This window comes from Zophobas morio, unplaced genomic scaffold (genome assembly GCF_036711695.1).
Source record: "Zophobas morio isolate AGI-343-1 ecotype UQ-CSIRO unplaced genomic scaffold, CSIRO_AGI_Zmor_V1 ptg000046l, whole genome shotgun sequence".
In the NCBI taxonomy this organism is placed as follows: domain Eukaryota; kingdom Metazoa; phylum Arthropoda; class Insecta; order Coleoptera; family Tenebrionidae; genus Zophobas; species Zophobas morio.
In genome coordinates, this window is record NW_026972151.1 from 1103874 (window position 1) to 1131711 (window position 27838).

Here is a 27838-nt window from a genome sequence, read left to right on the forward strand (position 1 = left end):
AAATTAAATTACAAGAATCTATTTAATATTATATAATGCCAACTTGTGTCACAAAGTTGTTTTATTGTTAATTAGGAAAATAAATAAGGGAAAACTGATTAAAAAGTGCACACTAATGCATAGAGACTTCTGTATAAGTGATCCAAAGCAATTTGGAAAACAGCGATCAATAAATCTTATCTAATTCTGGAACGTAAGGAACGTTTAGTTATTTTGCACATTTTCGCCAGGATTTATTTAGCAAAATTTTGGAATAACCTCACCCTTTTTTTTGGTGGGGGATAAACATATATTTTGATTAAAAATTTACCATACTTACTGTTAACGCCAATAAATATTGTCGGGATGTTTGAGTTTATTATATGTCTCCGCCGCCTAGGCCAGCTGCGGCAGCACCATTTGAGGTGCCGGCCGACAGTGCCGAAAGGGGCGGCTTGTATCTTGGCAGTGCCGAACATGTGTAAACGGCACTAAGAGTTGTACTGCAGTCGTCTGGACGAACAAACATGTTTCGGGAAATAAATGTAGTTCTGTTAAACCAAACAGCGTTTAATTTCCACACAAACGAATTCTTAAAAAGAATTAAACACTTACGATAACTTTAAAACGTCTGCAAGATTTTAGAGCAATTGGTTTTGCAATTCCTCATGTAATCAATAAAATAAATTGACTCATTCATTAATTTTTTTGAGTTGTCTTGTATAAGAAATTGTAAAAAATATGAAAGCAACGATACATACAAGTATACATTTACCATATTTTGCACATTTTAAATAGAATTTATTCGGCAAAATTTTGAGATGACTTCATTAATATTCTGCGGGAGGGGTTGGTGGTAACCAAATATATTCTGATTAACATTTTACCATGTTTACGACAACTTTAAAACGTCTGCAAGATTTCAAACCATTCGGTTTTGCAGATTTAAAATTAAATTGCAAAATGTTATAGAATTAAATTTTTTTTACAAAAATCTGGGTGTCTCAGGTAAAAACTCCCCACGGAAACTACATGTGTAGGACTATGTTATTTTATACAATTTAAAGTCCATTTACTATGTACCTACAATTTTGAGACGACGTCATCAAATTTTTGGAACGGATGATTATCCAAATTTTAGATAGCGTTTTACCATCTACATCGTATTCCTAATATACATACAATATTTGACAAAAATTGGTTTAGTAATTTCGGAGAATATTATTATTACTTGCCTAATACAATAATAGATACAGACATACGGAAACGGGAGACCACATTGTTCGAATCGTAGGGATCATGAAACGAGAAAATACGAAGGAGCAAGTCGCCGGATGGACTCGATTATATTATAATACTTCCTTCGCTTACGCTCGGAAAGCGAAAATGTTTTCTGTTCTGACACGAGGCTATCGTTTGAAAATGTGGGTTCTTAGTAGTGAAATTCGTCCAACTTTCAACATTTCCCGCCAGCCAGATACTGGACTAAATATGTAGGTATATTCAGATGAACTTTCAAAAATGTAATCACCAGGAAGAATCTTACAAAAACGTTAACTCGCTTTATACTTTTCTACAATGAAATAATTTCACAACAACCACAAAACCCATAGACACATTTTTACAAATGATCGATGACCCTAACACACTAAACTTTCTGCAGTCTAGTAATTATTAAACTGTTTCTTAACGTAATACAAACTGCTCGCCGGCCCACATTTTCCCCGAGCATTGCTTCAATTTTTTCTGTTGCAATTGCAACTAATTGAACCAAGCAGACATATCCTTCCTATACATCAATCAATAGCTTAAGGACGCGATCACAAAATTAGAAAGTCTCATCATAAAAAGCAGCGAATTTATTAGCAGTATACTCAAACAATTTGAAAATTATATCGTTTGCCCACCAAATTTCGACACTTGTGCTGTTTCATTAGGGACCTTCTCGAAAAGGAGTAATACTATGATGCTTTCCTCTCCTTCTTCTCCTGCCTCCCTTTTTCCCTTTTCTTCTTCTCTTGGCGTCAACAATTTGGAACTGGGACCGTTGCTTATCAGTCATGTCTCTCCACATCTCGCCCCCAATTTTGGCCAACTGGGCGCAGCTCATTTTTAAAGTGGGTGTAATTTTTTTGAATTCCGTCAAAAAATTTATGAAGGGATTTCGTGAAATTGGATTGTTTTTGACGTCTTTTAATTCCGACTTTAAACCTCTGTCAACACTGTGGGTACGACTTCGGCGGAAATTTCGCGAAAATTCGTTTCGGTTTTCTTCGAAATCTGGATTCATGCCGTTTTCCTTCGGCCAACCCATCGAACGAGAATTTTGAGTTTTAAAAAAATCTTGACGTTTGAAGAAAATTGTTTGCGGATAATCGAATGTGTTGCTAGGAAAAAAAAATTGTTCGAAGCAGAGTTGACACGGATAGATTTTTGCGACACTTTTCAGTTTATTACTTCATTGGGTGACTAGCTACTTTCATGTTTTCTCAACGTTGCATGACCCCTGTAGTATAATATTTTACAATTTAACTTTGAAATTGCAAAACCGAATGGTGAAGTTTTTTCTTAATGATATTTGAATTTTATAAAATAACACATTCCTGCATGTGTGATTTATGAATCCATTAGCCTAGACATATATAAATTTTTGAAAAAAAAAAGTGTAACATTTTGCAATTTGACTTCAAATCTCTAAAATCTTGCAAATGTTTGGTGGTTATCGTAAGCATAGTAAATCGTTAATAAAATTTATCCGTTTATCCCCTCTCAAAAAAGTTGATCATAGCATCTCCAATTTTACCGCAAAAAATCTGAAAGATATACAATATTAAGAGTCTCTATTTGTGGCTTATCAAAGAATTTTTTGGAATAGCTTATATAAAGTGACTCAAACAAATTAATGAATGAGGACTTTTTAAAAGTAATGAGTAATTGTAATGAATTCCTTAAAAAAAAGTAATTTGTAATTGTAATGAATTACTATTGTTACTGAATAATGAGTAATTGGAATGCGTTACTTTTTAAAAATAATTGTTCCAATCACTGCATAAATAACACCCCCGCAGCCCCTAGGCCAAGGGAACGCAAATTCTTAGAATTTGCGTTCCCAAGTGCGGGCAATGTAAAGTATATTTAAAGCACGGGATAAAATGTTCTCTCAACACTAGGTAATAGCAATCTAAATCTCAAGTGTTTATTTATATTTATACATTGAAAGAATGTCAGGTCGAAATTAGTTTGATTTGAATGAGTTTGTTTTATCAAAACAGAGGACTAAAATTACTATTAATTAAGCCAGAATCGAACAAAATGTTCTGAATATTGTAATTCTTATTTTATCATTATTAAATAAATTCTCACATTTTCGAGAAATTGGGGTGACTCCTTCTTAATATGACCAACAAAAAATTTGTGACAACGTCATCAACATCCGATGGACTCGATTACTATACTTCCTTACTTTACGCTCGGGGAGTAAAAAAAAATTGATACCCTATGAGGAAAAGGTTTCTAGAAAATTACCTACTCTGCAGAAAAGTTTTGAAATCGCAAATTAATGTATTGTTAGGAAATAAACCCATACGCCGCACCGGTACGACGCCTATGAGTTTTCTCGAGGGCTTTCTAATATGTACGGCGATGATAGGTAACTCATCATCGGTGATGGCGGCCAGGCGGCGTTCGCATAAAGAAAAGCCCGGAGCGGGTTGCCGAAAGTCTCGATGGCGCATGATTGTTTAAATAGGGACCACCGTCGGGAGTCATTTAGTCAATGAGAGAATCCAGTTTAATTTCGTCGGAATTATTCTGTACATAATCGCTGTGTAGTTAGTCGTGTAAATTTGTTTCACCCGTAAATCGTAACGGAATGTATGTACCTATATACAGAGTCCCTCAAAAATATGAAACTTACAGTGTTAGAAGGCTGCATTTTGTAACTTTATTGGATCTATGTGTCGAGATCAAATTCAACTTGATTTTTCAGTAAATGATAACATCATTATTTTAACACGCACTCACCTATGCTGATCTATAAATGCTATAAATGATTATACACTTCCATTTGTCCACATGTCCTCGTAGTACAGTTTTGTAAAAGTGGAAAAGTTTAGTAATATTACCTATTAGCTTATGACCTAAATACCTATTAAAATATGATCAAAAAATTTAAAACTAGATATGGGTGTTTCGCAAATAGTAATCTTGTAAACCATTTGGCATCAAGTTACTTTAATTGTCTAGGGAATCTGGAGCCTCAATAATAGCTTGCCAGTCTAGGAAATCTGGGGCCTCAATAATGGCTTGGTTCTCATAATTCTTCTCCAACTCTTGTACAGAGACAAATCGATGAGGGTTCATAAAATCAACAATTTCAATTTCTTTGCTTTTTCAAATGTCACTGTAACTTGTATTTTCATGACATCAGATTATGGTATCTAGCTATTAACTTTATTACAAGTTTTATGGTTTTATTTAAATCCTCAGAGTGTATCCACACCACCGGAATGGGACTATTTGGCGCGGCCGACTTGGCGCGGCCAACTTGGCGCGGCCGACTTGGCGCGAGCCATTTTGGCGCAAAGCCAACTTGGCGCAGGGACACTTTGGCGCAAGCCATCTTGGCGCGAGTACGTCGGTATATAATATAAAAAATATTTATTGCTCGTACTTTGGTTGGCACCCTGTTATTTATGCTAAGTGTAGGCAACCAAATACACATTTTCATTCCCACAAATTCTAATAACTAAATGATCCACGGAGCAAGAAGTTCCATGTTTGGGAGTATGTTTATAATGGGGTGCAGGGCGGGAAGCGCCCGTGTGTCCATTAAAAAGTCGACATTACCCCTCCCCGCGTTGGAGACTATAAAAATTAGGTTATGCTAACAACGGGTGCAATTTTTGTATATTTATACCTATTTTTCTTGGTGCAAGTTCATTCGCGCCAAAATGGCTCGCGCCAAGATGGCTTGCGCCAAAGTGTCCCTGCGCCAAACTGTCCCTGCGCCAAAATGTCTCGCGCCAAGTCGGCCGCGCCAAGTTGGCCGCGCCAAGTCGGCCGCGCCGAATTGTCCTAGACCGCCACACCACATAAAGATGGTTACATAAATGCATAACAGTCCATTTGTTCCTGTAAAACGCTTTACTAGTTAAATTACCTCAGGTTGAAAAATGTTGTGATGTATTCAAGGCTGAAAACAAGTTGTTAAAAAAGCGATTGGGTTTTACTGGCAAGTTTGATTTTTGATTCTCGTATTGATAAATAATAATTGACAAATCTAGTCGGTTCCAAAATTGTAAAACAAATTTCCTTGTATTTTGTATTTATCATTTAGTACAAGTGCTTCATTAATGTTATTTATCAGGGTATTAGTAAAGTGAGTGTAGTATAATTAATGTATTTATTAATATTATGTTTGAAAATAAAAAAAAAGTTAAATTTGTCTATCTAAGTACATTAAATTATATATTTATTATTCGTATGATTTCCACTCACTTATTAAATTAAATTAAATTATTAAATAACAATTGCCTTATGCAGGAGTTTATGTTGCCAAATTTTAGTGGGTAGTAGTTTAACACATCGCTGATTTCTTCACCACATCATGGCGGATACTTAGGAGAACACAGGATAATTCTCATCTAACCTTGAATTGCTCGGCGAATGCACGAATCATGTGTTGCAAAAGTCTTTGTTTTAACATATCCACTGAAAGGTGTGCACGTCTCACAATGAGTGAACGGGAAAAAAAATTCCCACGGTAATCAATATTATTGAAAGTGCGTAAAAAAATGATTAATCTCTGTTTTGAGGTATTTAAATTAGCCAAATCTGTGCGTTCTTTATCAAGCTTTGGAACGTCGTTAAATTTTTTTTTTGTTTATTTTATTAGAAATGTATTTCTAGATAAAGCAATATATTTTTGAAAACCTTTTTTGTAATGTCTTACTATAATATGCGCAAAAATATTTTAAATTGTGTCCGCTCAGACATCCTGCAGAAAGGAAGAAACGGAACCTTTCACAGACGCCGAAGTGAACACACGTAGCGGACACGTCATGCCACTCAGCGATAGTGGTTTTTACTATGGCAGATTACCTACTAGCGCCGGGGTGGACATATTGCCAATCTACAACGCTTGATTCCGTATACGCCCGGCGTAAAAAATAAAAGTTTCAGCGGATACCGCTGTCCGCCGCGCGATAAAAGAGAAAACGAACAGATATCGGTGTCCACTCTGGCAGCGAATGTGCTTTAAGCTATATTGAATCAAAAACGTTAACAACATTTTGGGCCTACATCTATCATAAATGTGTTACTGGAGGCACAAGTTGCGAGTGTCCAGGTTTGAGAACTTCTGGACAATTTTATAGCTAAGAGCACTACTTTCTAGTAGGTTGCTGCTAATATATTATTTTCAAATTATGTCATCAATTGTCGAATTAGCAGACACCCATCTCATGGCAGTTCGGTTATATCAAAATAATGGTTTTCCTCATATGCGGGTGTCCTCTCTTCCAGCGTGTGCACTAATGGCTACGCGAAACAGGAATCTTACTGTCAACACGGGTTGAACGAGGTCTAAAACTTCCACATCGAGTGGTTATTATTGATGAAGAAGTTTTAGATATTGTAGAAGAGCAACCGGGAATTAGTGTACGACGCCTTGCAACGCATTGACCGATTTGGAGAACTCTTCTTCGGGGGCGTTGTTGTATCCCTACCATTTTAAGAGTATGTATGGAAATTGCATTTTGCACTTTGTTTCTGTATGTTTAAGTACCACAATACTCATGTTTGCACCGACGAAAATCTATATGGAATTTGATAAAGACATTCTCGGTGGTAGTTTACCATAAATTTGTGGGCCGGCATTATGAATGATCGTCTTGTAAGACCATTTGAATTACTCCACAGATTGACAGGTGCTAATTATCTTCGGTTTTTGATTTGTCACTGTTGCTAGTAGAGGTGCCTCTAGACCATCGTCGTACTATGTGGTTTTTACACGATGGGGCTCTAACCCATTTCAGCCATATGGTGCGCCGACTTTTAGTGGCTAATTAACCACGTTGGTGGACTGACGAAAAGGCCTGGTCTCCGCTATCGCCCGACTCAACTCCTTTCGAATTTTACTTGTGGGGTCACAAGAAGGACGAAATAAGGTCCGTGATACGTGCGAACCCAGCCAACTTCGAACGTGTGCGAAAGCAGTGGTTGGACAATTTCGACCATTTCATGTGAAAGTGTAATTTCTTGTTCCTAAATGTCAACAATTTTTCTTATATTGTTACATCAGCATTATTTTAAACCTTTCCTTATTATTGGTTTGCAAGAGAATGCTCCCCATTATTTCGATATGTGATATGGTGGTCCTCTGCAACACCGTACAGATCACAAAACAGTAATTTCCAAGGTAACCACCAACAAACGAGAAAATAAACAGTGATCACTAACAGAAATTTGATCTAGACACTGAGTGGCAAAAAAAACGGCCACCCTGAAATATTTTGGAAAACCACTTGAAAAATTATTAATTTAACTAGTGATTGTGATTTTATTAAGGAACCATTCATTGTTAACACAGGATGTACAAATTATCTAAAAAAAGAAGACAAATAATTACAGAATTAAATTTAATTCTTATTTATTAAGAAAGTAACAGAAAAATGCAATATTTCAGGACGTCCGTTTTTGACGGTCAGTATATTTGAGATTAAACAAGAATTATCGTTGTAACTAGGCACCCAACCATACTGATGACACTATTATAACCTCATTATTCAATTATTGTAACCTCATTTGTCAGATTTAGTGGAAGAGTTTTTTAATTTCAGCTAACAATATTGTTTTGATAACAGATAGTAACCAAAATAACACAATTCATAATTTTTATTATATTGCAGATATTTTGTGTTTTTGTTGATTTTACTGTTTCAAATTCGTTCAATGTTAATTAATAATCCATCTTTGTCTGATGACTATACTGCAGTATGGGCTCCTGTTGATATTAATGTTTCAAATTCGTTAAATGTTAATTCCAACATTTCTTTCAATTCTGTAAAAACTTGTTAAATTTAAAGAGTTTTAAATTGCAAATTTACGTATTAACGAGTTAAGTTCGTAAATCTGATTGGCTGTTATTTTTTAACAACCGTTAAATTTTAACAGGGTTGATTCAGAATTGCCCCTTACGTCTAGTATGTCTATTAATTCCACACTATGTAGTTATTAATTTTTCAAATTGTAATGCTACTTTTGATTTTAATGCCAAATAAAAAAACGTTTGTCGAAGGTTATTTCGACATACCTAACTTCCCTCCCTCCTAAAGTACAATAAATCATATCCAGCTTTTTCGAAAAATTATAAAAAATAATTTTGCGAATTTAATTTTTTGATGAGAATCCTAAGTTAAAATACAGATATGCATGTAATGTTAAAACAAATATAAAGAAGCGTGCTGCGCATATGTGTTAAATAAGTTTTTCCTTTACAAGATTTTGTGATAACGTCTTCAACATTTTTGCAGGAGGGGATAAACGAATATATTTTGATTAAAAATTTACCATGTTTACGATAACTTTAAAACGTTTACAAGACTTCAAAGCATTCGGTTTTGCAGATTCAAAATTAAAATTACAATATTGTTAGTAATAAAATACATATAAAATTTGACAACAATTGGTCCTGTCGTTTTATCTGTCTAATCAAAATCTCGACAGACGGCAGATTGACAGAGAGACAGACAGATTGACGGAAACTAGTGCCCATTGTTTCGTACTCTAGGTGTCATGACACCTCGAGAAGACATGAAATTAACCAGTCGCCCGATGGACTCGATTACAATACTTCCTTAGCTTACACTCGGAAAGTAAAAATTAATTAATAAATCGCATCGGAATTATATGTATATGATACTTATAAAACCAAATTGTGTCTTATATTTCAGACCACTCTGTATATGTAGTTGAACATAATTATGTATTCTACTCAAAGAACCGTGCAATTTAGTCTCTGACTTGTTTTTATTTTCAATAACTATTATATATCGAGAAACGCCGGCTAAGTGATTCACCCTGTATAATTATTAAAAAATTACAACTTTTTGGTTTCCTTTTAATATGATTCTGCAACTAATGTCCATATTTAAAGAAAATTTATACAGTATTAACATTCACAAAAAACTGTCTTCTAATTTAATCAAATTCGTATTTCTTGTCGACTTATTAGGAAACAAAAAAACCACAACGGGTTAATACAGACACGGGGATACATTTTTTTCAATGGAAGTTCAATATGTTCACAAATTCAAGGAAAACCTTTGAGATTATTTTGTAATAAACTGACAGAGGTCCGAATTGTGCCTCGAGACATTTTGTTCTATTATCCATTTTATTATGTCGTAATTGTCGCATTATGCCAACCACAGAAAATCATTCTATATCGAATTAATAATTCTCATCTATTAATAAAAATTGTTTATCATTGGAGGTTTATATTGGGTGGTGATACACTCTTGAATCTTTTTATAGCAAATTCGCAAATGCCAAAGTTGTATAAAATTCGAAAAGGTTTTCAAAATCACTTTTACATTTTCGTTATGTTCATTACGTTCTTAAGTAGCGCAAGATTAAAATCTATGTGTCAAAAACAAATCGCTATAATAATAATAATAAGACTTGGTAATCTTAGTACACGTACATTATCGGTAAGTATTTCGACAAAATCAAGAAAATGTGTGTGTTAAAAATTAAATAATTTGCGTAAAAAGTATAAATGGCAATCGCCCATTACAAAAATTGTCACTTAGTATGTGTTGGATTTCCTAATCGCGTGTGATCTCATCGAGTTCCTGGCATTAGAAAAAATAAGAAACTTGATACACAGTATGAATGAACGATACGTGATATACTGAGATTTTCTAAATATTAGATACGTTTTATAGAAAGGTCACTATAGAACAGCGACATCAGGAACTTCCACATGTGTGCTTTGAGTTTACTTGAGAACTGAGGTTGATGAATAAAAAATAAGAGGAAAATGAAATGGAAAAGAGCTTGTGAAAGTGATGAACGGCTTGGAATGTTTCGTAATGTAGTCGGGGAGCAAGGCTACGTGACGCGGTTCAGATTGACGGGCTAGTGGTTCTTATCAGAAATTGGAAAGGTGGAGAAATTGGGAGAAATATTTATTGACAGACTTGTTTGTACTTTGTATAATTGGTGTAAAAACTTTAAGGTTTCTTTAAATTTTCTGCAAATTGTGCAATTAAAATGCCATCGCTTCCAGCAGTATTTTATGAAATTTATACAACAGATTGCGTATCCTTAACCAAAACGCTTACGAAAATTAGGGTTTTGGCATTTTGATGTAAATTAGATAAAACATATGGTTTTGGCGATCAATAAAAGAATAACAAAAACATGTATGAGAATAAAGTTTAGTGATAAATAATGCAATACGGAATTTATTGATTTTATTGATTTATTTCAGAAATAATTTCACTTTTATTAGAATAGAACATAGCGCCTAAGAATTTTCTTGAATATTTAAATATTTTTCTAAAATATAATTTTACTAAAGTACTTTTGTAGCTCTATTGAAACGTTTTGGTCTGCCTGGGACAGTATATTAATATAATTTTTTGAAGACTGAAAAAACAAGTCTTCTATATTTTAAAATTACAAAAGTCGTAGAAGTATTCTCTAACAAACTCTTTGAAAAATAAAGATTTATTAATTAATTTTTACTTGCCGAGTGTAAGCTAAAAAAGTATTGTAATCGAATCCATCGGCCGACTGGGTAGTTTTAACACAATTTTAACAGCACTAACGACAAAACATAATTTAATTTGTTTTGTTTTAACTTGCTCCGAGTCTAACTCAAGCAGCGAACAAGACGTTCTTAGCTCAATTCGCCTTAATTTATTTATAAAAATAACAAAAAAAATGTTAAAACCACGTCAAAATATGTCACATATATATTTATAAAGGAGCATTCAATAAAAATCAAAATATTGCAACTATAAAATTTACGACACATGATGATAAGAAATTAACGCGTGTACGTTCAAAATGACGATTTTAATTACTTTCACTTTAATAGTCTTGATATTTTGAAATATACATTTTAATAGAAAATTTGGGCTATTTTCACAATCTGGTGTCTCATTTACTAAATTTGGTCTATTTTCACAATCTGTTTCATTAATGCGACACTCGACAGTGTATCTGAACTATCGTCAGTGAACGGATCCTATTTTTTTCTTAACAAAATTCAATTGAAATTTTAGTATGGATTAAAAGTTACGAATGTCACTCTATCAAAGTCAATCAAGTATAGTGGCAAATTAACAGAGAACAAAATTACATAAAAAATGTAATATGTTGTTTTACGATGGTATCGGTAGTTTAAATAACGGATACTGAATCTTCCTACTATGTGTGTATTTAGTAAAAGAATTCCTGTATAGTTACAATAATATCCCCTTTAAACTTTACTCCTTTTTCACAGTTTTAATACTAGATCTTTCTCTTTAAGTTCGAAAGTGTAATATTAATTATGTTTTTATTTTCTGCTGACTATACTTATTGCAATTACTTTGAAGAATTTTGATTTTAATTTAGTGAAAGCTGTCTTTGTTGATACTACGTACGTTAGAATCAACAACACGTTTTATCTAGAATAATAAAATTTAAATTCTTGTACCCTGTTTACTTGTACGATAGGGTATGTTTTCTGTCTTAAGGTTCTATCTTTAAACTAGAAACAGTATCGCCGGTTTATTATGTGATATATCTTATGTGGTATGTATATGTACATGTAGTAACAAAAGTTGGATACATTTTAAAAATCGCTTACTGCAACACGTTAATAGTGCGCATAATAAGATCATGTTTTTCCTTTTTTTTTTAATTATAATTTTAATACTTACACCCTATCCTTTAGTAACAGTGTTCATATCTACAGATGTGCTAATCTCTTACCTGAAAAAGAAAAACAAGTTACATAATGTGTATACCATTGTGTTTATAAGATACTAAATAAAGCATAACTACATATTGCATGATCTTTTAAATTTGATGTTCAAGGTGGCAATAAAAAAGATATAAAGATGGCTCCACGATTCAGCGATTGTGTCCATTGACACGATCACCGTTTAAAATCGTACCAATTAAAGTAGTTAAACGATCATTTAAAATGCATGGTGGACTGATTTCAGGAAAAATTAAGGTTATGTGGCATTCATTATAAAGTTTCTATTTTGAAGATCAAATTTTTTAATTTATTTTAAATTTGGTTGAAATTCATAGTCTTATAATATATGTCATAGTAGGTATTACCCTATTTAGTATTGAATAGAACTGAAATTTTATTATATTGTAAAATTTTTAACAATAATAGCTTTAAATTGCATTTAAACTTTAACACTTTTCTTGTAAGCAAATTTGAAGATTAAATTCTAGTATTATTTTTTACAAAGAGATTCATCATCGGTCTTGTCTTCTTGCTAGATTTAAGAATTAATGACGAATCTCTTTTTCGAAAACAGTACAGCTAAAAATCTAACAACGTACAAATCAAAAAGTTTCAATAATAAACGAAGCTCTCGATTCTTGGAAAGTTTTGGAGCATGTTTATTCCGATAAAAGGTTTTTTTAGAAACTTGGAAGACGTTAATTCAATAAAAGGCATATTATTAGAACCGACAATGAAATGAAATAATATGATAAGCAGTTTTTGTAAAACAAAATTTTAAAGAAGAGTGATGTGATATGTAGTTCCTTAGATAAACTGTAAATTTTGATTTTACTAACTTATTTACTTTTTAGATAATTCGTGTATGTTAAATTAAAAAAAAACAATATAAAATTTTGATATGAGATTAATTTTTCAAAAGTTAATTTCGCAAATTTTATTTTAAATGAAATTAATATTTTCCAATAAAATTACTTTGCAAAATTTTGAGCTGAGGTCATCAAAATTTTGTACTATACAATTTAAAATGTTTTTCGAAAAATTTGCGAACGCAGGGTTAAATATTATGGTGCCCTGAAAAGTCATAACTGTAGACGCAAAACATTTGCACATTTATCATTAGTTATTTTTTTAATATTAAAATATATTGCGAAATGAAAAAAAAATTATATACGTTTTCTGAAATTTACAGTGCTTTTAACAAATTGGCAATATCAAAGACAAATCAGTCCTATAACATATACTGTTTTTGGCCTTTCTATACATTGCCAACTAAACATGTAATAGTCAAAGTTTGATAAGTCAAATCAAACATGTTAGTTGGCCTAGTTTCAGAAATAAACGCTGAGTTAAATTTGAGAATTCAGAAGTTCAGTGCAGTTACTACATTTCAAGCGATTTAACTAAAGTCAACAAAGACAATGTTATGTAAAAAATCCATTAGCTCTGGTGCTCAAAATGTCAACTCAACAGAACTCAGGTACATAGATGTGCATAATAAAAACCGAATTTATCAAACAACGTCGGCAGCGATATCCAATTTCCAACTTTCCTGTACTAACAATAAAGTAATTGACCATGCAATTATCAGTGTGTTAAATAAAAATTAAAAGTTCTCCACGTAACCTCTTGCAAAATGCGACATTATTGGTTGAAAGCCCATTAGAGACAACTACATCATTAACAGTATTACCATACAATTAGATAATTTTAAAGAAAATAGACTAAGCAACATTTTCCGTGCCCCCACTTAACCCCTTACTTAAAACATCACAGCACCGTATAATCTGCAATATTTTTCTTTGTGGACTTGAAGGAATAAGTAAACGCAGTCAAGTGGCAGAGAACTTTCACTGGTCAATGTTGTGGATTCAATAGTGCTCAAGACCTTACACTAGATTAAAAGTGGAATTGCACGTGTGTTGAGTGATTGTGCCAGTTCCTATTTTTTCGCCCCGTTTTTCAAATTATTGTGATTATTTGTTGAGGTGACATATTAACAATGGTGAGTGTTGCGTAATGTCAATTTTTTTGTCTTGTTCGGAAGATAACTTTCTTCGTGTATGCACGTGGGTAACACAACATATTTGTATGTTGTAAAAAGTATTAACTAATTGAAATAAGTAAAGTTAATAGGTGAAAGTGGGCGCGTCTTGATATTTCGACGCTTATGAGCTGTGTCAATTAATATAGTTTTGAAATAAATTGTAAATTGGGTTTGTTTCAAAATGTGCGTGACAAGTTGGGTAAGTTTGAAGCAAAAAAATGCAATACCTGTTTGTGTCTTTTTTCGCTCTTGCTTCTTCATTTTTTTCCATTAAATAAAGTGCAGTGTCAATTTTTTTAATAAAGTAGTAATCTAGACAATTTGTCTCTACGATTCTGTCTACGAATTTGTTTTGTCATGAACTTTACGAATTCGTGAAAGTAACAGATGACACAATGGTCTGGAAAACCCACTTATGCTAAATAATCTTCTTCAATTTTGATGCACTATTGAAATTATATTACTAATTAGTAATTAGTCACTGGAAAAACATTCTAAAATGTTCGCTCCGTGTTAATCAAACTACTACCACTATGTTTCTCATACAATAAAATTTCAAATTAATTTAAAACAACCTATAGAGCAGGAAACAAATCTGGTAAAAAGAAATTACAAAATAAATATTTTGAAAGACCACATTCCGTTATCACTAGCTTTGGCGGAAATAAAGACAACTTTTGATTTCGCAATGAAACTGGAACTGTTCTTCCGAAATTTTTCGAATACAGTTCTATTTATTCAAAACATGCTAACCACATGTAAATTTCAAATACGAAAAAAAAAGAATATCAAATAATCAATTCTTTCTAATAATAATAATAACAGTTATGATGCACATCACGACCGTGACAATTTCATGATCAAGACCTTAACATTAATGTCTTTAAATCGAACACCTTGTCTATGTGTTCATTTTTTAATACATTACAAAATATTACACTCATAAATGTCCCCATCAATGTTTTCCATCGAAAATTTAATACAAAAATTAGAGCAATAAAAATGACCACCATAAAATCAAGACACCTTTGATGGCAGTCAACTGTAATCTAATTCTATCATGCTCCCATCAAGAACTACGCATTTCGAAATTAACATTGGCACTACATTTGAATTTGTCTTGATCTTGTCCTAATTGTCATTATTTTGATTTTTTTTTTAATTAAATTTTGATTGTAAAAAACTGTATACTAAAAAAAAAATGAAAATATTAAATTGGAGTCATTTTCAGGCAAACCGGAAATGCAAAAAATGTTTACATATGATTGTTAATTTTAGCCAACCAATAAAAAAATTCCTCAATATCAGTTACTCAAATGTTCTTCGATCTGGATGAGTTCGCAGTCCAAAAATTTCCAAAATTTGGTTCCTTGTTGTGAAACAACGTGTTCAGACTGGTAATTTGTCTACTGTGTTGTTCTCAATATTACATGTTATGTCATATTTGCGAAAACATTAAAATTAAAAGCAAAAAAATTGGATATATGTTTGAAAGTGGGACAAACTAGAAAAAAAGTAGTGCTGATATCAAAAAAGCTATCATACTCCACAGATACCATACCATGTAATGTGGTTCATCGGAACAATTTTAACTGAAAGTTCAGAAATATTTTCCGTATGTTAAAGCGCCTTTTAAAGATTTCGAAAAGTTTGCGCCGCTTTGAAATAAACAAAATAAAGTTTTTTGTTTCACAATTCCTTGTTTAAGGGGTTTAAACTCTTGAAATTTTGCAGAAAAAACTACCTCCTATCTACATTACACATTTCTCCTTTTCCAGATATGTTATTGCTGCCTACAGAATTATTAAAGTAAACATAAAAAGCAAAATCCTACGTGATTCCAAAACAGGCGGTAATCAGCAATCTTTACCTACCAACCTTTTGTGAGAGATATTCGAGTTTCACAATAACAACGGTACGAATAATTTACCATTGAACATTGATGGTAGATATATTCACAAACACACATTAGTGATACATTTTGTGTTCTTAGTGTTTTTATGGTTTTAGTAAAATGGCGGTCTTGTAAAAATATGGAGTCCACTTATCGAATTTAAGGAATATCGTGTAGATAGAAGTTTGGTTAGTGTTTTAACATCTACACGATATTGCTCACATACATCTACAATTTGACAATAATCGGTACACAGGCAACCGAAAATGGGAAATCTATTTTTTCCTTCTATTTAGGTTGTGAAATGTCGAGAAAACATGAAAGTTGCCCTTCGGGGGTTGGACTCTACTACAAAACTTCCCTAGCTTACGCTCGAGAAGTAAAAATTAATTTAAATAAACATTCATTTTTTGTGCTAAATCCTGGTTCCTTCACGATTAAAAAAAAAATATGAAAAAAATTGGTGGTTATTTTTTATATTTAATTTTGCAAATTTTATTTTTTAATGCTAAACCCTATATAAAATAAAGATATGTGTGGACTGTTAAGGTACAGGTAAAAGAATATCCTATACGTATGTATCAAGTTCAAGGAAAAACTCCGTAACAAAATTTTGATTTGACAAAAAAAAATCCTTATTCATTAATTGCTTTTTGTCATACTGCATAAGTCATAATTACAAACTACGAGCCGTTGATAAACCACAAGTAAAGATTCAGAATATTTTGCGTATTTTAGATGGGATTTATTCAGAAAACTTTTGAGATAACGCCATAAATTGCGGGGGGGGGGGGGGGGATAAATTGTCATTTTTTCTAAAAATATCATTCAATACCTCAACACGGATTCATAAACTACACATGCAGGGGTATGTTATTCTATAAAATTTATGTAATTCAGGTAAATTTGGCAAAATTGTAAGATGACGTCACCATTTTGGGGAAGGTTAAAAGGGATAAATTTTGATTAACTACTATTTACTATGCCTAACATCGCCCATTGTTACCATTACCATCTACACGATATTTCTAACATACACATAAAATTTTACAACAATCGGTCCAGCAGTATCTCAGATCATTTGTCTAATATAAATAGATAGATAAACAGATAGAAATAGAAGACTTTTTGTTTCAGATACCATGTACCACGAATCGTTGCGAAACAATGAAGGACCCATTCGCGAGATTCACTCTATTATAAATAAATATAGCTTACGCTCTAGAAGTAAAAAGAAAAACTGATATTGCTCAGTTGAAAACTGCCAACATTTCCGATATTTTATTAAAAAATGTACACATTGATATCTTTATCTGTTTTTGATATTTTAGTCTCTAAATTGTAAAAAAATGAGGTGATTCGCATAGTTTTTGCGTTATTGAGGATAAGTGTCATTAGTTCAAATAAAGTTTAAATAAATAAATAGTATTCAAAAAGTTCAACAAAATTCAATTAAATTTACAAAATTCCTGCGCCTATTAAATTTCCATTTTGTATGTTCTTATCTTAAAATAACGGATGTTGAGAAATGATTTATCTCTAGTGGGCGAAAATTAATTAATCTGTCAATGTTGAATGAAATTGTAATGTTTATTTTTTTAAATCAAGGATATCAAAAAACTGTAGTCCTGTTCACGGCCTCGAGAAGTAACTCATTTATTAACATTCTGTATATTCACTACACATTTTAAAATTTCACGTACCTTTATAGTTTTTTGTATAACATTTTTTCATGTTCTTTCACCGAATAGGCTTTACAAAACTTAGTTAATTTCAAAAAAACAAACTCAATTCAAAGATTTCGTGAAATATATCAAAAAACCAGTAGTTTTTTATTTTCAACAATGAACAAATCAAATTAACAGTTGCTTGAAATATAGTGTAACAAGATCTTTTAAAAATATTTTCTCGCCAAATATATACATATAAAATTGTCAGCGGACCATTGATCAACAAAACAGAAGGCTTTGTTACCTGTTTTGTTGGTCCTATAGTTTTTCTAGGACCACAAGCTAAATTTTTGAAAATAAGATAATCAAAAATTGGTCCACTTCTTAAAAGATTAACTCTTTAATATATTTGTAAATTTTGAAAATTTTAGAAACCGAAGAAAACATTAACTCCAAAACCATTAAGCCTAGTATACATACATGCCACTATAATCCAATTGATGACTTGCTATATTTCCAATATATGTTTACATTGAAATAAATTCTTAGCAACAGTGAAGCTAGAACCTACCAACAAGGGTGCTATTATAATTTACAATAATGCTAATCCAAAAACTTGGTCGAAGGTTTTTTTGACAGAACTTCCCTCGCCCCTGAAGTACAACTGAAGAAAAATTATAGAATTAAGTTTTTTATGATAACCTATAAAGTAAAATACAGATATGTGTGTACTGTTAAAGTACAGCTAAGGATGCTTATATTTCAAATGAATTTTCCCCAACAAAATTTTGTCATGACGTCATCAACATTTTAGTAAGCACACATATCAATTTGAATAGATGCAGTGGAATACTAATAATAACAACACTGTATAATCAACTTTTCGTGAAAATGGGGTGAGCCGTTTTTGATTTGAGTCACTCTGTATAAGTAATTCTAAAAAATATTAATGCATGGATAAGCCACAAGTATTAATTCATATATATATTTTGCATATTTTAGACAGGATTTATTAGGCAAAAGTTTGAGATGACGTCATCAACTTTTTGAGAGGAGATAAACATAAATTTTGATTAACATTTACCATGCTTACTATAAACTTAAAACGTTTGCAAGATTTCAAAGTTATCGGTTTTACAATTTCAAAATTACAAAATGTTGTTATACAATGGTGATTTTTTTTTTAATAATCTGTACGTCATGGATTCATTAACCACAAGCGCAGGAGTATCCTAACATATAAAATTTAAATCAGATTTACTATTGTAAATTTTGGAGATGACATCTTTTTTTCAACTAGATGGTGTTCTTAACACATATGTAAAATTTGACAACACTTGGTCTCGTGGTTTCGAAGTCTAGTAAAAATCGACACAGACAGACGACTGAAATTCGGAAACGGGGTGCGATCTATTTTTTCGTATTCTAGAGGTCACGAAACGTCGACAATATATAAAAGTAGCCAGTCGTCCGATGAACTCGATTACAATATTTCCGTAGCTTACGCCGAATAGGTAAAAGTGTCCTCTCCGCAAAAACGTGAAGTGTTTATGTTTATACATCGGAAGAATATCACGTAGAAATTATTTTGATTTGAATGAGTTTGCCGCCTCAAAACACAGGATTAAAATTATTAATTAAACCATAATCGAACAATATATTCTGAATATTATTATTATAATTCTTATTTAATCATTATTACATTTTCACTGTAAACGTGACTGTTCCAAGACAGCAATTTGTATAAATTTTCCACTGTCTAGCGTCGAATCCATTCATTTAAAAATTTAAATTCAACGAATAGTTTTCAAATCTGAGCTTAGCTTTCACAATTTAAAATACTCAGGAAAGGTCAAAAACACGATTCATAAAGGAAATTTAAAGAAGCATTTAAAAATTATTCCAACATATTTCGACATCGACATCCCAATGAGTATTACTGCATTATAATTAAATACGTGTAAAGTTATGCAGTCCATCATTATTTATTAGTGAACAAATAGAAATTAAGTATAGATTCAATAATTATTCTTACATTAAATAATTACCTAATAATAGATTTTATTACAAGCATCACTGCATCATTTGATGATTACTTATTTCTGTTATGAATTTTTGAAACACACACAATGCATACCACGGCACTTACATTATACAGTGTAATCGCCCAGATGAAACCGAAAGTATATTAAAAAAGGGCGTGGCTATGAGTCCGTTTTGACCACTTCCATATCTATCGATAAGTTGACAGATAAATAAAAACGCATCTTATTGGAGATACTGGGGCACGTGACCAAAATGTATTGCTCTATTGTCTTCAATTGTATAATAGCAATACGGAAATCCTGTGCGCCACTATAATTGACGCCTTAGCGATGACTTAACTCTATGTTCTTCACTAATGACAAAATAACGTTTTAGGAAAAAATCACACTTTCTCAACACCTAATCTTCAAAATACTTAGTGACACGCATTACGATTTATTGTATGTTAGGCACGAACTGTTTGTCATGGTTAATATAATACGGGAATCCGCGTTTACATAATCGTCAAAATTTCCAAATTACTACATGACTTCGCTTTCATTTTATCAATTTCCTACGATACGGATACGAGAAAATGCAGTTACGATTGCAACACAATATTGCCAAATTTCGAAGGGAGATAGTTAACAATCGGGAATTCGAGGACGAAAAATTCTTAAACCCAATTTGCACAAGTGAACGTGTTCCAAAATAAACTCAACATGTTACGTTCACATTAGTTTTTCCAATTCTCTTTTGTGTTTATATACAAACAGCTGCCAAAATCATTTTGCAGCCGCCATGCCCATGAACTTCACAAGATCAAAACCAGTGAAAGTGGAATCTCTCTTGAATAAAAACTTTCAATTACTTTTCAGAGCTCGAGTACTACGTGACGCAATGGATTACGAATACGAATTCTACGTAGACGACTTAAAGACAATTCATCGATTTAGACAGTGAAGGAGCACAAAAATAGGAAATGGCCTTCCACATTCTTCTTCCTACGGTTCTAGCTTCCATCAAGGCAGGAGTTTCCATTATAGGTGCTGGGAAAATTGCCATTTTGCCCTTTTTGCTGGCTGCCTTGGCCTATTTTCACTACGATCAATTTGATCCGGAAAATAAACCAGTCGATCGTAAGCAAGTGGATCATGAATATGACTTTATAGTGGTTGGCGGAGGGTCAGCTGGTTCTGTTATTGCCAATCGTCTGACTGAAATTCCAAACTGGAAAGTTTTGTTGTTGGAAGCTGGAGGGCATGAAACCGAAATTTCAGATGTGCCTATTTTAAGTTTATATCTGCACAAGAGCAAACTGGATTGGGGATACAAGTGAGTAAAAATTAGTACAATACATAATTAACGCAGAAATAAAATAATAATTCATCAGTTTCCAGTTTTCAAGCTTAGCAAAAATTTGCTGTTGTTAAAATTGTTCATCGGTAAAATACCTCGAATTATTTCAATTTTAAAATTTCTAAACTTAAACATCTTGTTGACAAAAATTTTCAATATTTCAATATTTAAATTTTACAACAAAAATTAAAACAAAAAACATTAGTCGCCTCTAACACTAAACTTTATTGTTTAAAATTTGGTTTTCCAACACTTGCTATAAAAATTGATGAAAAACACAGGACAAACTCACTTTGAAAGATATTGGTAAATTTTTCACACAGTCTGGTCAAAACTGACATTTGATGACAAAAAAGAATCATTAGTAGTTTCGCTTCGACTCACTGCTGAGAATTATTGTGATAACAACGTTTTCTTTAATCATCAATTGAAGTTGCCACCTAAGAGCTACCAGAACTTTTCCGTAACTAAGTAGCGTTGTGTTGTTTATACATTAATAGTTTTCACAAAATGTCATTGAAAGTAACACGTTCGAGATAATTTGAATGTTTTTGAGCTAAAAATGGAAAAATATTAAAAGTTTAGATAACTAAGTAGGTATCTGCTTTAAAAGATTTCAATGCAATGATAAATTTGTTAATTATAAGTAATAAAAAAACAGTTAAAAAAGTTAATTATCACTAAGCGTAAGCTAACGATGTATAGAAATCGAGTTCATCAACTGACTTACCAATTTCATGTTTTCTCGACATTTTATGACCCCGCGAATACGAAAGGTTATCCCCGTTTCCGTCTGTCTATCTCTGTCGATTTTTATTAGACAAATCTCTAAAATCACAGAGCCGAATGTAGTCAAATTTTGTATTATCATGTAGGAGTAGATAGTAAAACACTAACCAAAATTTGACTAAACATTCCCTGCGTCAGCAGTGGGATAACGTCATCTCTGTCATGTAGATAGTAACACCCTAACCAAAATTTGGACCCACCAGCAATCGGATGACGTACTCCCCAAAATTCACAATAGTAAATTCTTAAAAGGTGTACGTACACAAAATGGTTTAGTGAGGAGCTATTCTGACCAGATATTTAGTCAAAATAATAAATTAAAGGAACCATTATGAAAATAGACGAACTTAAACAATGCGTGAGACAAAAATCCAGTTGAAATTGACACTTTTTACGATCTTAATTATCACGCTTCACTTGTAAGAAACAAACTATGTAAACAAATCTAAAAATCGATTTGAACCTACTTCTAATTAGCGTATCGATTTGAAACTTTGCAAGGGTTTGTAATTTGGATGACAATACAATAATTTGGTACCATCGAGCTGATCTGACGATGAACCCGGAAGACACAGAATCTCCACAAAGGAACAAGCTATCATAACCGTGTTTAGGCCAGTATCGCCCGTGTTTTGAGGATGAAAATATCTACTTATTTGAGATTAAAATAATTCGTAGTAGGTAATTATGTAATGTAATATAATATTATAAATGTGAAAACTGAGTTTGTTTAATTAACAAAAAATAAGAGCGGTTTTTTTTACCGGTTTCTGTCTTTTAAATGCCTGCTTAGATTACTTATAACTTATAAAAGTTGGCTGGTAGGAACGCCATAACTGTATCCTGTATGTAAAATCGGTAGCGTAATATATTACCTTACCGAAATGTCAATTGTCAACATTTGTCGAGGAGTGGAACAACAATGAAGGTTTTATTTAAACTGTTTAATGCTTGACTGGCTGCATTTTTAACATTTTCGAGCAATACGTCGCCTAATTCCATAATTTTTCCAATTCTGTTCACAAATTTTTTTGAATAAACAATAAAATGGAATTATGACACCGAAATATATCATGCAAACGTGATCAACCAAATTTATTTATTTTTGAATTAATCTTTACATTATTGGATTAAAATGGGCAGAAACCCATAAAATCTTGAATACACCATGGATGTAAACGGTGCCATAACCGCCTTAAAATCAAACGGACGGCTGCGGCGATTATGACACTCTTTACATCCTAGGTATGTTAATAGCTACAAAATTATAATTATTTTTCTATACCCAAGCTTCACGATTAAGGGGCATAAAATGTGACCCAGTAGATTTTTGGGAATTTATGAAAACCAATTTATTTAATTCTTCATGTAAAAACTCCAGTAACAGACCAGTGTCCTTTCATGCTTATAAAGCGAATTTTGATTTTGTGAACGTATTAATAATTAGTAATAATTGAACGGTCAAGGAAAAAACCGCAACAAAACGGACGCTTTTTTTTATTTATTGCGAGAAACGGGAAACAAACAGACCGGTAACGCTTCTGTAAGTTTTGCCAGCCAAGGCGTTAAATCTTGATATTTCTGGATTTTTACTTCCCGAGCATAAGATGAAGAAGTATTAAAATAACTATAGGCCGACTCCCTACTTTTTAAATTTGTTTTTATTTTTATCAAAGAGACTCCTGCACGTGTGGTGTATGAATCCGTGTTGAGTTTTCACCCTAGACATCCAGATTTTTGAAAAAAAATCAAAATTATATACTCCTAACATTTTCCAATTTAACTTGCCACTGCAGAACGGAATGTTTTGAAATCTTGCAAATATGTTTAGGTTATATGGTTTATCCTTTCCCAAAAAATTGATGACGTCATCTCAAAATTAAATCCTCTCTGAAATGTGCAAAATATCATGACTGCATTCTTTTATCAATGTACTCGTAGTTTTTAGAGTTACTTATTTATACAGAGTGACTCAAAAAAATTCATGAATGAGGTAATTCATTGTACATTGATTAAATCAAAAACAACGCATCTATCCAAATTGGCATACGAGTTCTTGCAAAAATGTTGATGACGTCATCACATCATTTTGTAGTGGAAAAACTCACTTGAAACAAATGCGTAGCACGCTTCTTTATCTTTACTTTAATATTACATTCAATTTTTTATTTTTACGGTTAGGAATCAGAGACTGGTAAATATATTCCCCAAACGGAGAGAAGAATCTAATCGATGCATCAGAGAAAGTAATAATGGGAGCACTCACCTTTGCATACTTTGACCTCACTCAAGGTGTACAGAAAGTGATAGGGAAGAGGTGTCATTGCGACGACAAAATTCATTTTTTGTCAAAAAATTTACCAAAAGTATGCCCAACAATGAAAGGTAGAGATATATGTACCTAAATATGCCATTTGCCGTATCTTTGTTGGTACTAGTCTTAACAAATTTACTCTAGAGTGTGCGGACAAGCTATATGAATTTTTTATTTTAGAAATCCGGAAGGTCGCTAAATCAAAGCGTTTATGCATGCTTGCACACATAGGTGTGGTAATTCATTTAATTTTTTTGTTTTGTTTTTATGGTGACATATAGAACAAGTTTATGCTAAGTACTGATCCACAGAAAACGATGATACACTTATCAACACAGGATACAAAAGAATCACAGCGAAATCTATCGAATATTATGCAATGGAGATAATGTTTACAACAATTCCCAATGCTTCCACCGAAAAATACTTGCGGTTTATCAAAGCGTTCATACTTTTTAGAATTGCCTCTACAGGTTGGAAATTAATGATTTTCTAGAAAATTTAGGAATACCGTATATTTTGTTATTACTATTATATTGAACCTATCCACATTAATACACGTGTCCCTGCTAAAATGTCATCACAAAATTTTGTAATGGAAAAACTCACTTAACATTCTTTTCACCTTTATTTTAACACCGCATACAAATCTTTATTTTACTTATAGGGGTTAGCATAGTAGGTAAATAAAAAAAAAATAATCTTAAAATTAAATTTTATAATTTTTCGAAAACGCTCAAGTTCTGTCTTGATAAGCTTAAACCGATTTTTAATTTTTTTGCTGCGACATGTGTCATATTTATGGTCAAAAATACATCCAGACTTATGTTAGGAACCACTTGCAGTATTTCTCATAGAGTGCATTTGTTTTACCATTTCATACTATTAAAATCAAAACAGCACTTTCGAAAAGTTTTTCGCAAACTCTCTACATACATATATGGGTTATCTTGGTATGTTTTTACACGTCTCTGTAAACATGATTTCTATCTATCATAAATTTAAGCAGCATATATGCTTTGCGGTGCGGGTTCTTTGTCTTTATGAAAAAAAAAGTATTTTCAAGAAATATTTGCTACTGGGGAGTTGGGGACCCAATGTAAATCTTCGTGGTAGTGCATGTAGTAAACAAATTTTTAAAGTGTCACACCTTCTTGATTACTTCACTTTCTAATTCCACTCTTTGTCAATTTACCTTCCCGTTTTTGACTTTTTAACTTTGTCATGCATACATGTTAAACATGTATGCATGGTTGTTTGTTCTCAACGTTTCCTCCTCAGTCTACAATATCAATATTTTGGTGATATTCATGAAATTAACTTCAGTGACCAATTTTTATCATCTATAAACATAACGTCACAAGATATCCCTTAAAGACCTCCATAATATCCACACCTACTCCATTTTTCCTACACTTTTTTTACTTTTCTGAAAACTTGAATTCTTTAAAACGATTCATGACTATTTAAACCGTAGAACAAACTCTTCAAAAAAGTTATTTCACTGTTACTCTACACATAAAACTGTCCGGAAGTAACCGTGAGCCTTTGCTTTTCCAGAACTGAACCCCAAGACTCCGCTTGCCAAGCCATGACTGAAAAGCGTTGCTCCTGGACCCGTGGCAAAGTCCTCGGTGGCTCAAGCGTTCTCAACACCATGCTCTACATCCGAGGAAATCGCCGTGATTTCGACCAATGGGCCAAATTTGGCAACGAAGGCTGGTCATACGACGAAATCCTCCCTTACTTCCTGAAAAGCCAAGACCAACGGAACCCCTACCTTGCCAAAAACACCAAATACCACGCAACTGGTACATAATCACTTACACTATTCTTTCACCCCTACAAATTTGCTTACAGGTGGCTACCAGACCGTGCAAGACAGCCCCTACAACACTCCCGTGGGAGTGGCCTTCCTCGAAGCCGCACAGGAAATGGGTTACGAGATTCGGGACGTGAACGGCGAGAAGCAAACCGGTTTCGCTTTTTACCAGTTTACGATGAGACGAGGTTCGAGGTGTAGTACCGCGAAAGCATTTCTTCGGCCTATCAGATTAAGAAGGAATCTCCACATTTCTTTAAGATCTCACGTGACCAAGGTTTTGATTGATCCTAACTCGAGGAGGGCGTATGGGGTGGAATTTATAAAGGATGGGCGTAGACAAGTGGTGTTTGCGAGGAAAGAGGTGATTTTATCTGCTGGGGCTATCAATTCGCCGCAGCTACTCATGTTGAGTGGGGTGGGACCTGCGGAGCATCTCCGGGAGAAGAAAATTCGTGTTATCCACGATTCGCCGGGAGTAGGGCAAAATTTGCAAGACCATATCGCTGTAGGTGGATTGGTCTTCTTGATAGATCATCCAATCAGTCTCCTCATTAACCGTCTGGTTAATTTAAACACTGCCCTTCGATACACTCTCAAGGAAGATGGTCCTTTAACTTCTAGTATAGGTTTGGAAGTTGTGGGTTTCATTAAAACTAAATACACCAATCAGAGCGACGATTGGCCGGACATGGAGTTTATGGCGACAAGTACCTCAGCCTCTGCGGATGGTGGTACTCAAGTCAAACGTGCCCATGGTGTGTCTGATGAGTTCTACAACGAAGTATACAAAGATATCAACTACAAAGATACGTTTGGCATCTTCCCCATGATGCTAAGACCCAAAAGTCGTGGTGAAATTAAACTAAGATCGAATAATCCTCTCGAGTACCCTCTTTTGTACCATAACTATCTCACAGATCCTCACGATGTGTGGGTTTTGAGGGAGGGAGTAAAAGCTGCTATTGCATATGGGGAAACACAAGCCATGAAAAGATTCGGAGCAAGATTCCACGCCAAACCTCTTCCAAATTGTAAGCATCTGCCGCCACTTACAGATGAGTACTGGGACTGCGTAGTACGACAGTACACGTTATCAATTTATCACTATTCCTGTACGGCCAAAATGGGCCCTGCTTCTGATCCTTACGCTGTGACAGATCCACAACTACGAGTGTATGGAGTGTCGGGATTAAGAGTGATAGACGCATCCATTATGCCGACTATCACAAATGGAAATCTCAACGCTCCTGTTATCATGATAGGAGAAAAGGGCGCCGACTTGATAAAATACTACTGGCTGACGCCTACCACAAGAAAGAAAAGAAGTCTACGAGCAATATTTAATATGAGATTAGGAGAGACGTGTCCGAATATCACTTCTGCGTAGTCATTAACCTATAAGTGTTAACTGACAATTGATACTGACTGGAAGTTCACTGTAAATAATGATTAAGTATTTATTAAGTTGTTGGTTGTTATTAAAGCTTGTCGTTCCTTTCACGAGTTCGTGTAGCTGATAGTCACTAGATAGGAACAAATTCAATTGCTCAGTAAATGTATATAATTGTGTAAATAGACATTTTATAATCTGTTTTAATAAAATATGCGTTAAACGAGATATTCATTATTTTAGTTGAGTTCGTTTTTTGGTTGCTGTTAGTGAGGTGAAACTTCGACACAATGGTTTGAAATGTCGAATATTTAATTAATTATAATTGAAATTGTTAGTTTCAACACTTATAATGACAGCAATTGTACTGTAGTTTTCATTCTGGTAAAACTGTGTCAGCTTAAAATCTATTATTTATTTGACAAGCACTTTCTATCAATCATACATTGTACTCTTCGTTTTATAATTAAATCCTATTATTACAATCAAGTGTGTGTTTAAAAGGATGTAAAGCTTAACGAAATTCTTAATCACTGGATGATGTTTTACTTTTAGTTTTTTAA

The 27838-nt window shown here is 33.0% G+C and overlaps 2 protein-coding genes across 4 annotated transcripts in view; one reads left to right on the forward strand and one right to left on the reverse strand.

The window, feature by feature from the left end:
* Flo2 (Flotillin 2) overlaps nt 1–27838 on the reverse strand; it is a 227164-nt gene that overhangs the window by 37417 nt on the left and 161909 nt on the right. The window lies entirely within an intron of this gene.
* LOC135142070 (glucose dehydrogenase [FAD, quinone]) lies at nt 1281–27503 on the forward strand. Of its 3 annotated transcripts, none has more exons than XM_064073729.1 (4): nt 1281–1472; nt 20477–20933; nt 25621–25871; nt 25921–27503. In XM_064073729.1, the coding sequence occupies exons 2-4, from the start codon at nt 20581–20583 to the stop codon at nt 27270–27272; spliced, it is 1956 nt and encodes a 651-aa protein (XP_063929799.1). In that variant the 5' UTR covers nt 1281–1472; nt 20477–20580; the 3' UTR covers nt 27273–27503. The 3 variants fall into 3 exon arrangements, with proteins under 3 accessions (XP_063929799.1, XP_063929798.1, XP_063929797.1); XM_064073728.1 differs by lacking the exon at nt 1281–1472 and adding an exon at nt 11740–11790; XM_064073727.1 differs by lacking the exon at nt 1281–1472 and adding an exon at nt 13778–13967.

Bases quoted from the DNA above. Each gene is read 5' to 3' on its own strand.
- LOC135142070 (XM_064073729.1), top strand. From the start codon at position 20,581: ATGGCCTTCCACATTCTTCTTCCTACGGTTCTAGCTTCCATCAAGGCA. The intron at 20,934-25,620 runs GTGAGTAAAAAT...TTGCTTTTCCAG, and splicing joins AAACTGGATTGGGGATACAA to AACTGAACCCCAAGACTCCG. The intron at 25,872-25,920 runs GTACATAATCAC...ATTTGCTTACAG, and splicing joins CACCAAATACCACGCAACTG to GTGGCTACCAGACCGTGCAA.